General features: G+C 34.7%; 1 protein-coding gene across 1 annotated transcript; it reads left to right on the forward strand.

Annotated features, from left to right (window-relative positions):
• Positions 1 to 1,955: 1,955 nt before the first annotated feature.
• LOC146926247 (uncharacterized) lies at positions 1,956 to 2,886 on the forward strand. Its single transcript, XM_085706878.1, has 2 exons — positions 1,956 to 2,027; positions 2,227 to 2,886. The coding sequence occupies exons 1-2, from the start codon at positions 1,956 to 1,958 to the stop codon at positions 2,884 to 2,886; spliced, it is 732 nt and encodes a 243-aa protein (XP_085563004.1).
• Positions 2,887 to 13,720: the final 10,834 nt, after the last annotated feature.

Below are 13,720 nucleotides of genomic sequence, written 5' to 3' on the forward strand. Positions count from 1 at the left end.
GCTTTGAATGGTGGCAAATGAACACAATTTGAATATGTTTTATACTTTGCACACAAAGTGTTTGATCAAATGCCTCAATGAAAATTATTTTGATTATTTAGTTAGTTTAGGTTATGGAAATGATAGAAGTGATGTTAATTATAGTTTGATTAAGTGTATATTGATTTTTTAGTGTATTTAGGTTATGATGTGAATGATTAAGTGTATAGAAATGATTAAGTTATGATGGAAATGATGGACATAATGATGATTGTATGAATGATTTTATTTTATTGTAAGTGTTTAATGTGTTTGATTATGTTATGGAACTTGATGTTAATTTATTAAAAATTTGTGTAGATATGGCCGATCAGGAGCCCATTGATCCATCTAAGATGATAGGTGGTAGGCGTGCTCAGACACAAAGCTACCGGAAGGAGAAGGAGAGGAGAAACGCACATATCCCAAAGAGGGGAAGAGGTCGGAGGGGGGGGGGGGGGATGGTTCAGGGAGTTCTCAGCCTTCTGAGGCTTCTCAGGCACCGCCTGAAGAGTCGCAGGTGGTTGACCCGACCCAGGCGGTGGAGTACCTGAATTATCAGGATCACCATGATGTGACCGACGGTGGGTACGACGAGCAGTATATGCCAGAGCAGCCGCATATGCCAGAGGAGCCAGACGAGGATGACATTGCAGCAGCGGCTGCCCCGGAGGTGTTGCCTACGGACGCTCCCTTTCCTGGAGGACCGCAGGACATATGTTTGCTTCACTCTTATGCCAGTCATGTGGCATTGCCGCTTTGGTATAATAAGGATGACGTAAGTATTTTTTTTTTTAAAATGTTCTTTCTTTATGTTTAATTACGTGTTTTTTATATGTGTTTTTTTATATGTGTTTTTTTATATGGATGACGTAAGTAAAAACAATTATGTGTTCTTTCTTTTAGTTAACTTTTATATATGTTTTTTTTAATTCCTTTCTTTATGTTTAATTATTTTCTTTATTTTTCCTTTCTTGATTTAAATTGTTTTATTTATATGTTTAGATTATATGTTTTATTTATATGTTTTATTGATATGTTTTATTTATATGTTTTATTTATATGTGATTTTCTTTAAATTGTTTTATTTATATGTTTTCTTTATATGTTTTATTTATATGTGACTTTCTTTAAATATGTTTTATTTATATGTTTTCTTTATATGTTTTATTTATATGTTTTCTTTATATGTGATTTTCTTTATATGTTTTCTTTATTTTTATTTTAGCATTTGTTAAGTTTAATATTTATTAGTTAAATGTTTACATTGTTTAAACTATGTTTATTTTTCTATTTTTGCAGTGCCGCAAGAAGCGTTTTGTAAAACCAATTAATCATGGCCCCAAGATTTTGAGTCTCGGACGTCCAAACCCCAATCAGAGATGGTTTTGGGATCCGCTTATGCAGAGTGGGTTACATGATTTGGTATACTTGGGCTACGCCACTGTGCCTCACGCTTTGCTGATGACTCTATGCGAGAGGTGGCATTCCGAGACCAGCACTTTTCACATGCCTATGGGGGAGATGACTGTGACTTTGGATGATGTCGCATGTCTTATGCATGGCCCGATTGAAGGGCGGATGTTGGGCCACCGGAAGAAGATGCTGAGACATGAGGGAGAGGCACTACTGATGACTCACTTGGGTGCGTCGAGGTCGCAGGCAGAGAAAATCTGCAATACTGAGTATGGTGGATACATTAGTTATCCTAAGCTGATGGAGTTTTATACGACGCACCTTGGTAGAGCCAACCTTTTGGCGGATACACAGGATCCAGAGGAGCTGGAGGAGTTGGAGAGGGTTAGGACTTATTGTGTGAAGTCCTACCTTCTATACTTGGTTGGATGCCTGTTGTTTGGGGATAGAAGCAACAAGCGCATCCAGTTGATTTATTTGACGACTATGGCGGACGGCTACGCGGGGATGCGTGCTTATTCATGAGGAGGGATGGCACTCAGGCTTGTTTGCCCGGAGACAGGCAGCTTGGGGGAAGCGTGACACTGCTCACTGTAAGTAAAAATTAAATTTAAATTGAATTTTTTTTGTTAACTATTATTATTTTGTTATATTTTTTCGTTAACTTTAATTTTTTTTTTGTTAACTATTATTATTTTGTTATATTTTGTTATATTTTTTTTTGTTAATCGTAAATTTTATTTTTTTAGTTAACTTTAATTTATTTATATGTGATTTGTATGGTTTATGCAGGCATGGTTTTTGTCGCACTTCCCTAAGTTTTACACTGTTGATCCAAACCCGGACTACATTGAAAATTTACCGGTTGCGGCGAGGTGGACTCTTCAGAAGGGTCATGGAGAGGGGGCCACGTATCGGTCATTGCTTGATCGCATTACGTTTGATGACGTATGCTGGAGGCCGTACGAAGGGCACAGGGAGTTCCAGCCTTTCGAGGAGGTATTTTGGTATTCTGGCTGGATCATGTGCGGCGACCGTAGGGTGTACCGTCACCTACCGGAGAGGGTATTGAGGCAGTACGGATACGTCCAGTCGGTACCTAGACCTCCGACGGATGTTCCAGCGCTGACACCGACTGAGATTGTGCAGGCCTTCTCGGACTTCCGCACTCACACACTTAAGGAGGCTGATTGGGGTGAGCAGGCAGGAGAGCAGCCATGGCGTATGGCAGATGGCTATGTACGATGGTACACGCTTATGTCTCACCCTCAGATTTTGCCACTTCTTCCGGGAGATGTTCCGAGGCCTCCAAACGAGGAGCAGATCGTTGCAGAGCAGTGGGAGCGGTACGAGGCGAGAAGCTCCCCTGACACCTATGACATGGTTAGCGGCGCTGTTGCCCATGCTGATGAGTTTTTGGGTCAGGAGGTGATGAGCATGACCCCTCAGTAGTTGTATGCGGCCTTGCAGGATGTTAGGCAGCAGATCGCGCCGATTGTAACACCCCGTTTTCCCAACGTAAAAATTTCATAAACAAATCAGAGTTTTAAACGGAATGCTACACTTCTTAAAAATTCATAAACTGAATAAATAACAATTTATTCTTCAAAATCATTTAACATAAGTAATTCAAAACTTCGCAGCGGAAATTAGTTCAACAATAAAAATAATCTTTGGCACAAGGGCCTCAATATAAATTTTCATAAAACTTAGTTCAACATCAATTCTTGAAAGATTCATAAAGTAATATGTAAGGAACAGAAAGTAAAGACATAATCCTATCCCGTTACGTATCAGAGCACCTAAGACACACTTGTGAGGAGTCCACTCACGACCGCAACTAATCCTGGTTACCTGCAAGTTACCCATACGAAGAGCAACATTTCCAAGCAGAGGGGTGAGATTTCTCAAACAATAATATTAAACATATAAATCATATAAAGTACATTCAACAACTTAAACATCTTATAATTCATTAATCATATCTAACAACTTAAACTTCATGAACTAGTATCATTAATCTTCCTACATTAGTCATAAACTATCATAACACTAATCATAAACATCTTCATATATCATCAATTACTAATCTTAAACATCATTATATAACATCAAATAATAGTCACCAACAAACATCACATATCATCATATCATAATTCACGTAACATCTTATCATAAATCATATAACATCATAATCAATCATCAACATAAACATCATAATCATTCATCTTCATTCATCATAGCACTTCATTAATAACTTATCAACGTGACGTCTTGACATCTAAACAACTCGACAACTCGACAACTTGACAACTCGACAACTTCACATCTTAAATCATCTTAAAACTTCTTGATATGCAAATGCATGTGGTACCAATCAACAACATAAATGAGCGTAATTAGGCTCTTCAACATGTGAGCATAAAGCTGCCGGGCTTAAAGCCCCCAACGTAGTTTGAGCACAAAGGCTGCCGGGCCTAAAGCCCCCAACTTTAATGAGCACAAGGCTGCCGGGCCTAAAGCCCCCAACTTTAATGAGCACAAGGCTGTCGGGCCTCAAGCCCCCAACTTTAATGAGCACAAAGGTTGCCGGGCCTAAAGCCCCCAACTTTAATGAGTATGCAATGGACTCAATCTTCCTACAACTTGAAAACTTAAACAACATCATGAACATCTATGACATCCTAACATCTTGACATCTTGACAACATAACATCTTAACAACTTGATGACTTCATAACGACTCGACGACTTAACAACTCTTATCATCTTAACGTCTTAACATCTTAATATCTAAGCATCTTGACAACATATGGATCACATAAATAATTCATGTCATATCATAATATAACAATATCAAATGATAATAAACAACATCTTAAAACATTATATTCATCAATCATAAACAACTTCATATAACATCGTATTTAAATATCGACAATAATTCACTAAGTATCTTTGTAAAAACATAATAAATTATCCACAACATATTTTCATGTCAAACCAAAGCTACTGGAAAGATATCACAAATATCAACAACTTTCATGTTTACAACAAAGATCAATTCAAAACAGAAACATATGAACAAAACGCAAAAACATGAAACAGAGAATGCTGTCACCGTACAAATTTGCTAAGACCTCCCTGTAGTATTTTCATCATAACTCACAGACCAAACATCATTTTCACGTCAAACCAAAGCCACAAGAAAGCTAACAAAATTATCTAAAACTTTCATGTTTACGCCTAAGACCAATTCTGTACCGATCAATACCAGTTTTTATTTTAAATTCGGAAAAGTTGTGCTGAAAGTCCATAAAAATTCACTGTGACCTACGTGCAGTAATTTGACCATAACTCAAGTTCTATAAATCCTATTGATGTGAGACCAACGGCATTAGAAAACTAACATCCATACCTACCACTTTCGTGTTTACACCTAAGACCAATTCCCCACCGATCAATACAGGTTTTAATATCAAAATTCGGGCAGAATGCAGATTTTCTCCAAGTTTCACCTAATCTCATGGTTATAACCTCAAAACTACTTCCAATAATCATCCTATGGATTATCTAAGGTCTGTACATAATTTCTACATCAATTCAACAAGTTTTCATCATCTTATCATCAAATCTCTCTCAAAACCCTAATTCTCAAATTCTCACAAACTCTCCCCAACTTGTTAGATGTAATCTAATGATTTAACAACTTAATATTAATGCAAGATAGTCTCACCCTCACCTTAGATTAATTCCTGAATCAGCAGCAGCGTTCTTCTTTCCTAAGATATTCTCCTCTTCTCTTGACTTTTCTCTTCTCTTCTCTTCTTTCTTGTTCTTCTCTTTTCCAAAAGCGGTTTAAGGTAAACTCTTTCCAACCTAAGCTTCTCTATTTATAATACTAAAATATTATTCCCAAATCTATTTAGGCCCAACAACTTATTCTTCTTTCTATTCAAACCCTCAAATCCACTCACCCTAATAATCCTCATATTCTAATAAATAATATTTCTCTACTAAATATAGTCTTCCACTAAATATATAATAATACACCATATAACAAATAATAGCATATTTCATCAAAATATATATGTATATAATATTTTAACACCAAATAACAAATATAACTCTTCATTGAATAATAAATATATTTCTACACTAGATAACATATATATTTCCACACAAAATAACAAATATATTTCTACACTAAATAACATATATATTTCTACACAAAATAACAAATATATTTCTACACCAAATAATATATATTTCTACACAAAATAACAAAATATATTTCTACACCAAAGAATATATATATTTCTACACAAAATAACAAATATATCTCTTCATCAAATAACAAATATATTTCTACACAAAATAACCCCACAACTTAATATTTATTTTATTTTCGAATCTTATTTTATTAAACAATAAAATAAGTCACAACGTCTCATAAATTTTTCTAAAATCATATCAATCACATAAATCTTATAAATCACACTAATCATATAAATATATTCTAAAACTCATTTAAAATAATTAAATAAAAAGGAGGGCGTTACACCGATCATTACCAGGAGGAGAGCCCAGAGACTGAGGAGGAGGCACCAGCAGGACCAGGACCAGCAGTAGGATTAGGACTTGTTGTTTACATTTCGGATTTTCATGACATTATGTATGTATTTTGATGACATTATGTTTGTATTTTGATGACATTATGTTCTTTTTTGTTTATGACATTTTGATGATTTGGTTCATTAGTTTGTTCGTTTAATTAGTGTTTGTTAAATTGAGCCAAATTTATTTTGCCATTTAAACACAGTTGCGCCACTTAAATTGAGCCAAATTTATTTTCTTTGACTAGCTTTGGCATCCAAACAATGTGTTTACAATGTGTAAAAACACATGTAATTCTGCCTTCAACAGGTTCTGCCAATTTCTGGCTTCAGAACGACTCGGCAGTTAACTGCCGAGGAAATTATGAAACCGGCGGTAGTAAACTGCCGAGGTTTTCCTCGGTACTTAAATGCCGAGGTATTCCTCGGCACTTTACTGCTGAGTCTTTTTTTTTAAAATTTTTTTTTGTTTTATTTTGTTTAGAATATTATTAGGAATTCTTTAAAAATTATTTTATGTTATTTAAAATATTGCGATAGAGTGAATTCGAATAAATATTGCGATAGCGTGAATTCGAATAAATATTACAATAGCATGAATTCGTTCGAATAAATATTGCGATACAGGTTTCATTACATTACATAAATGGGGCATTCCAACTACAACAACTGTCTTACCTCTGAAATGGGGTAAATTCAAACTTGCCAAACGGCGAGGACTCAAGCATTTCGCTCGCTATTCATGCTTTCCTTTGAAAAGAATAAATTTTTGTCAGGCTTGATTTAGATGAAGGTATTCAAGTGCCACCGAAATGAGGTCCATTCCTTGACACCTAATACCTTCATCTAAACCAGCCTAACAAGAATTTAATCTTTTCAAAGGAAAAACATGAATAGCGAGCGAAATGCTTGAGTCCTCGCTGTTTGGCAAGTTTGAATTACCCCATTTCAGAGGTGAGACAAATGTTGTAGTTTGAATGCACCTTACCCTAACTAATGACGATCTTCTGGCGGAATCAAGCTGTTGATGATATCTTTAGTTGATCTCAGCAACGTCACCCGCATATCGATCCACTGGAACTTGGTGTGCTCCCAAAACATGCTCGTCACGTTTTCGTCGTTCTTTAACTCCACCCAAGTGAATGATACGCTCCCCTCGTCGAGCTTTGGACGTTTATACAGAATATTTTGCACCCTCCTTGTGTCTCTGGGGTTGACTCCTTGGTAGAATTCATTCAGTTGATCCTTGAGACCTCTTAACGCTACATCAAGGCACCGAACCTTCAACCTATGAGTTTCTCCGCCGTTAAATCATATAGTCTTACTAAAATAAAATTAAAAATATAAAACACCAAATTCAAAAATAACCCTAAAATTTTTAAATTATAACATAATCATCATGCAAACATTTTAACAAAATTAATCAACTAACATCTAATCTAAAAATTATTTATAACATGTAAATCTAATTAAAAACTAAAATAAAAAATTAATTTAAAACACCAAATTAAAATATAACCAATAAACTTTAAACTATAACATAAACATCATACAAACATTTTACTCTAAAAATGAATTATACTATGTAAATCTACTCAAAAACTAAAATAAAATAAATATACTCAAAAACTAAAAAATAAAAACATTTATAACAACTAAAATTTAAGTTAATAGCATTATAATTACTTACTTGTGATTTTGTTGAATAAATTTGGTTGGATTTGGTTGGGTTTTTAAGAGAGATTTGTGAGAGAGATTTGAGAAAAAAAATTTGAAGATGTGATGAATAATGGAGATGAGAAAGCTTCTGCCAGACTTGTAGCAGAAAACTTCGGCAGTTAACTACCGAGGAATTCCTCGGCAGTTAACTGCAGCCGGATTTCAAATTCCTCGGCAGTTAACTGCCGAGGGGGCAAAAGCGTATTTTACATGTGTGTCCCAGCCTTCTCTAATGTGTGAACAGCAATTTTCATAAAATATTGTGATATTGCCATTTGAATGGGCCCATATTTGATATCAACCATTTGATTTGTGGTATTGCCTCTTTGTATATGCAACTGATTGGAGGTGAATGGCAATTAATCTAGTTACAACAAACAAAGTTTCTTGATTTTACCTTCTAGGTTGAAAATGAAACTAAAGGACAATGACTTTAGAGGTAATTGAAAGTTGTAGGTTATCTCTAGTTTTCTTCTTCAATTGAGATTGATTTTTCTTTGTAACAAATGAAAGTGTAACTTCATATAAATAAGATTTGTTGAATTCTTCATAAGTAGATTCTTTGAAGGAAAAACCAATGTGTGGTTGGTTTTTGCTAAATGATTCAGACACTTTAAGGATTCAATCTCTTACTCTTGCACATAGAGAGAAATTAGTTGGTAGGAGGAAACTCATTGTCCAACAAATTTCTTGACGAATGATTAACATAAAGATAGACAGAGACGTGCTAGTGATTATTCATTTCATATAGACTTATGGTTGACAAAATGTATTGTTTGGATGATACATATTGAAAGTACTTTTGGACGTATAATAATTACTAAAAACTGTATGGCTTTTATATGATAAAATGATAAATGAAACCTCTCAAAGGACAAAATGAGAATCAAGGGGTCTCTTTGGTATGAATTGTTCTGAATTCACACAATCACACATTGTTGTTAGTATGTCCCAATGGATCAAGATTAGAAGTCACATGTTTTAACTTTGTATTATCATTACAGACTCTACCAAAGCTGGAACTTGAACTTACCTAATCATGATTCGATGGTCTGTGTATTATCATGTAATTGTGTGATTTCCTGATTCAATAGTCCATATCATGTAATTGTGTTCAGAAAGTGATTTTGTGACTTCTGAGAATCCCAAACTTACTTTGAAATTAGAATGCATATCTAATATTATTAGTTAACAAATATTTCATACCCTAATTTATAAGTCAAAAGATCTGATATTGATATTTCTAAACATATACCTGCTGCTCGAGGGCCTGAAATTGTCGTTGAATGGCCAACAAGGATGAAAATAGCAATTGGAATCGTCAATGGTCTCTCTTGCCTCCATAACCAAGAGAATATAGTACATGGAAATCTCACCTCAAGTAACATACTATTGGATGAGCAAACAAACCCTCACATCACAGATTTTTGTCTTTCAAGACTAATGACAACTTCAGCCAACACCAACATCATTGCTACAGCAGGAAGTCTTGGATACAATGCACCGGAGCTTTCAAAGACAAAGAAACCTACCACAAAGACCGACGTTTACAGCCTCGGTGTTATTCTTTTGGAGCTTTTAACTGGTAAACCACCAGGAGAACCAACAAATGGAATGGACTTGCCTCAATATGTTGCATCAATAGTTAAAGAAGAATGGACAAATGAAGTGTTTGATTTGGAACTCATGAGGGATGGACCAACGATAGGAGATGAACTTCTTAATACATTGAAATTAGCTTTTCATTGTGTTGATCCATCACCTTCTGCTAGGCCTGAAGTTAAACAAGTTTTGCAGCAGTTAGAGGAGATTAAGCCAGAACTGGTTGAAGTTGAAGTTGATGATGATGGAGCAAAGGTTCAAACAAATGAATAAAGGGATTGAAGACTTTGAGTCACTTGAATTAGTGGAGAAAACATATATATTAAATTCATTATTTTATTTGTTCATTGATTTTATATATGTATATAGGATGTGAGGATTTGGTTTGAGAAATTAAGTATTCTTTTGAACTACATGAATAATGAATGTTCTTTCAATTGCTATTTTAACTAAGATGCATTTGTTTTGGTTTGATTCAATGATTTAATTACATGTTGGTTTCTTCAATTGATTATAATGCGCAAGTATAGTTGTGCTTTCCTCTCACAAAAGGAAAATATACGAAATGTGTGCATTTAGAAATGACACAGAGGAGGAGGGTCTATGAAATGAGTCTGCTCCATTCATGAAACAGTCAATGATGCAACCTGGTAATCATGCTATAGGAATCAGTTTGGACACTGCTTTGTTAGCATATCATTCTTTTTTTTTTTTTTTTGTTTAAAAGATCCTATGGCTAAATTTATGCACACTAAATGTGAAAAAGAGGGTATTGCGGGTTTAAACTCGTGCCCCAACATATTAAATGTCCCTGCAGCCTTTTACCTATGAGCTGTACTTATGGGAGAAGTTAGCCTATCACTTTTAATTGTTCGCCAAGAATCAAGTAGAGACGTTGGAAGCTGTAGTCAATTATGGGATGATGACATTTATGGTAAAAGCCTTTGGATAAACAACTTAATTGAGCGCTTCTAGCATAACTTTCTATGTATATAACATAAGTGGCTTTTAATGATTTTTAGATTGATCTTCTAATCCGCTGGCTGGGAACTGAAGCAATTAGAAGCATATGGAGGCAACTGCCAACACTTTGGAAGCTGAAGTTAAGCCCTTCAACATTTGCTAATATGAGAAATCTACAATTTCTATATGTCCCTGGTGCATATGATCGAGATGATTTTGATTTTCTGCAAGAACTTCAGTCTACGCCACCTGAACTAACATACCTCGTTATTTTGGACTTGTCATGTAGTCGAGTTGAAAAACTCTGGCATGGAGTGCAGGTTATAAATTATAGAGGAATAAACCATCAATTTTGTCTCCAAAACTTATCTCTTCCTATTTATTCTTCAAGTATACAAAAATATGAAGTAGTCCCTAAAGTTTGCCACATACGTCATCTTAGTCTCTACTGTTGTATATAACATGGAAAATTTGACAGACTGTTAAAAACTAATGAGATATATAATAGAACATTAAGGATTACTTATTATTTTCATTTATTTGAAGGATCAAGTAAGAGAGAATGTGACATCAGAGAAAACGACAGAACTGGTTTTAAGATACACACAAGTCAATGTATTGCCTGCATTGTTAGGATTTCAAAGAAAGCTTGAAATCCTACATTTAGGATACTGTGTCTTGAAAATTTTCCTTCATGTTTTAAGAATCTGATAAAACTACAATATCTAGACATAAGATGTTGCCATAAACTGCAAACTCTGCTAGAGCTTCCTCAATCCCTTGAAATTCTACTTGTGCAAGGGTGCACATTACTAGAAACTGGATTGTTCCCTTCAATATCTGAACAATGCAAGGAGAACAGGAAAAGGGTTGTGTTTGTGAATTGCTTGAAATTGGATGAACATTCTCGCTCCAATATTGTGTTCAGAACACGTATGAAATTTGCATATCAACATTTATCAGCTTCAGAACACGATTTTCACATTGACTCTTATCAGCTTCAACATGTATCAACATGTATAACGACCACATTGACTCTTATCAAGCTCTTTACGTGTATCCCAGGAGCAGTGTTCCAAAGTAGTTTGAGTATAAGACAACAACAGATTCTGTAGTCGTTGATCTATGTTCTTCTGAACCTCGTTCCCCTTTGCTCGGTTTCATTTTCGGATTTGTACTTGGTGGGAACTGGTTAATTGTTGACATGTTGAAAACATCACTATCTGTGATGTTGAGGGGCAAGGTAAGAGGAGGACTATTTTGAACTCTTCATATCTAGGCCATCTTCCAATATTGAATCCACTCATGTCTTTTCTGATCTATGACCAATGAAACGCCAAAGTTATGACAAATTTTAAAATTAAGGTAACAACACGTTTATCATCCATGCATCCTAGAAGTTATTCAGACATATGCATGCTGCTAAACGAGTATGGTGTTAAAATAATCGACACCTCAGCATATCACAGTTTCAGTCAGATGATGCGATTGCCGGATTCTACTCGAAATATTTCAAGCGGAATTGAGGTGTGAATATTATCGTGTAAAAAAATATATTTTACACTGTTATCATTCTGTGTTTTTTTTTCCTTTTTCCAAGCCTACTATCTTGGACCTAAAGAAGAGAAGTTTCTTGTCTTTGATTACATGAGTAGAGGAAGCCTAGCATCACTCCTTCACAGTAAGCACTAAGTTGTTTGTAGAATTCATTTGAGTTTGAGTATTTTATCTTAACGCAATCACACATTGTTGATTATACGTTCCAGAGGATCATGATTAGAAGGCTCATGTTTCAACTTTGTATTATAATTTTGGACTCAATTTACCAAAGTTGGAACATGGACTATCCGATCTTGATTCAGTGGTGGTCCATATCATGTACTTGTGTTTAATATATGATTTCATGACCGCAGAGAATCCGAAACTATATCGATTAACAAATATTTTCTCTCTTAATTATACTTCTGATAGTGATATTTCTAAACATAAACTTGCAGCTCGCGGGCCTGAAATAATTGTCGAATGGCCAACAAGGATGAAAATAGCTATTGGAATCACTAATGGTCTATCTTCTCTACACAACCAAGAGAATATAGTACATGGAAATCTCACCTCAAGCAACATACTATTGGATGACAAAGAAACCTACCACAAAAACAGACGTTTACAGCCTCGGTGTTATCCTTTTGGAGCTCTTAACTGGTAAACCACCAGGAGAACCAACAAATGGAATGGACTTGCCTCAATATGTTGCATCAATAGTTAAAGAAGAATGGACAAATGAAGTGTTTGATTTGGAACTCATGAGGGATGGACCAACCATAGGAGATGAACTTCTTAATACATTGAAATTAGCTTTGCATTGTGTTGATCCATCACCTTCTGCTAGGCCTGAAGTTAAACAAGTTTTGCAGCAATTAGAGGAGATTAAACCAGAATTGGTTGAAGTTGAAGTTGATGATGATGCAGCAAAGGTTCAAACAAATGAATAAAGGGATTGAAGACTTTGAGTCATTTGAATTAGTGGAGAAAACATATATATTAAATTCATTATTTTATTTGTTCATTGATTTTATATATGTATATATAGGATGTGAGGATTTTGTTTGAGACATTAAGTATTCTTTTGAACTATATGAATAATGAATGTTATTTCAATTGCTATTTAAACTAAGATGTATTTGTTTTGGTTTGATTCAATTACATGTTGGCTTCTTCTAACAGGGGAAATTTAAATCCTCTAGTGCTTATGATGTAAGTAAAGTGTGAAAATGATAAAATAGAAAATAAAAGATTGTTAAGTTAACAATCTAATTGATTGTTATAATGTACCTTTAATATCTACATTTGATTTGTTCATAACAATTGATTATTCATTTTACACTCTAAACTGAAGAAGAGCTGGATATGTGTGACATGATAGTGTGTCAACTTGGGTTTTAAATTCAGGAAAGAAGGAGGGCTGAGTTCAAATGTTCAGTTAATCCAAGTTCTGTGTTATTTATTTAAAAAATACTAAATTTTCAAACTTTTAATCAGAACCATTCAAAACTTTAACTGCCACTCCATATAAAATCCAGATACATAATCCAATGCTCTATGGGAGTGTGATCCGGTGTGGTATGGTGCACAGGTGCTCCTTTGCGGGTCCTTGAGGAGATGAGGATTGAGTTACTGGGCTATGTTTATTGGGTCGTTTTTATGGGCCAAAATCCACTATGGAACAACTGCATTATTTGGTTTTTAAATTAAAAAAAAAATATAGTAATATCCATCAAGAAATTGCCTAGAAGCTACATGGAAGAGGATTGGTGATGAGAGGTGTTTGAATGATACTCAAATGAATCAATAAAAATTGATGTATGTAGTTCTTATTATAAACTAAGT

This window comes from Medicago sativa, chromosome 4 (genome assembly GCF_051527215.1).
Source record: "Medicago sativa cultivar Bolivia chromosome 4, Bolivia_mono, whole genome shotgun sequence".
Lineage (NCBI taxonomy): Eukaryota > Viridiplantae > Streptophyta > Magnoliopsida > Fabales > Fabaceae > Medicago > Medicago sativa.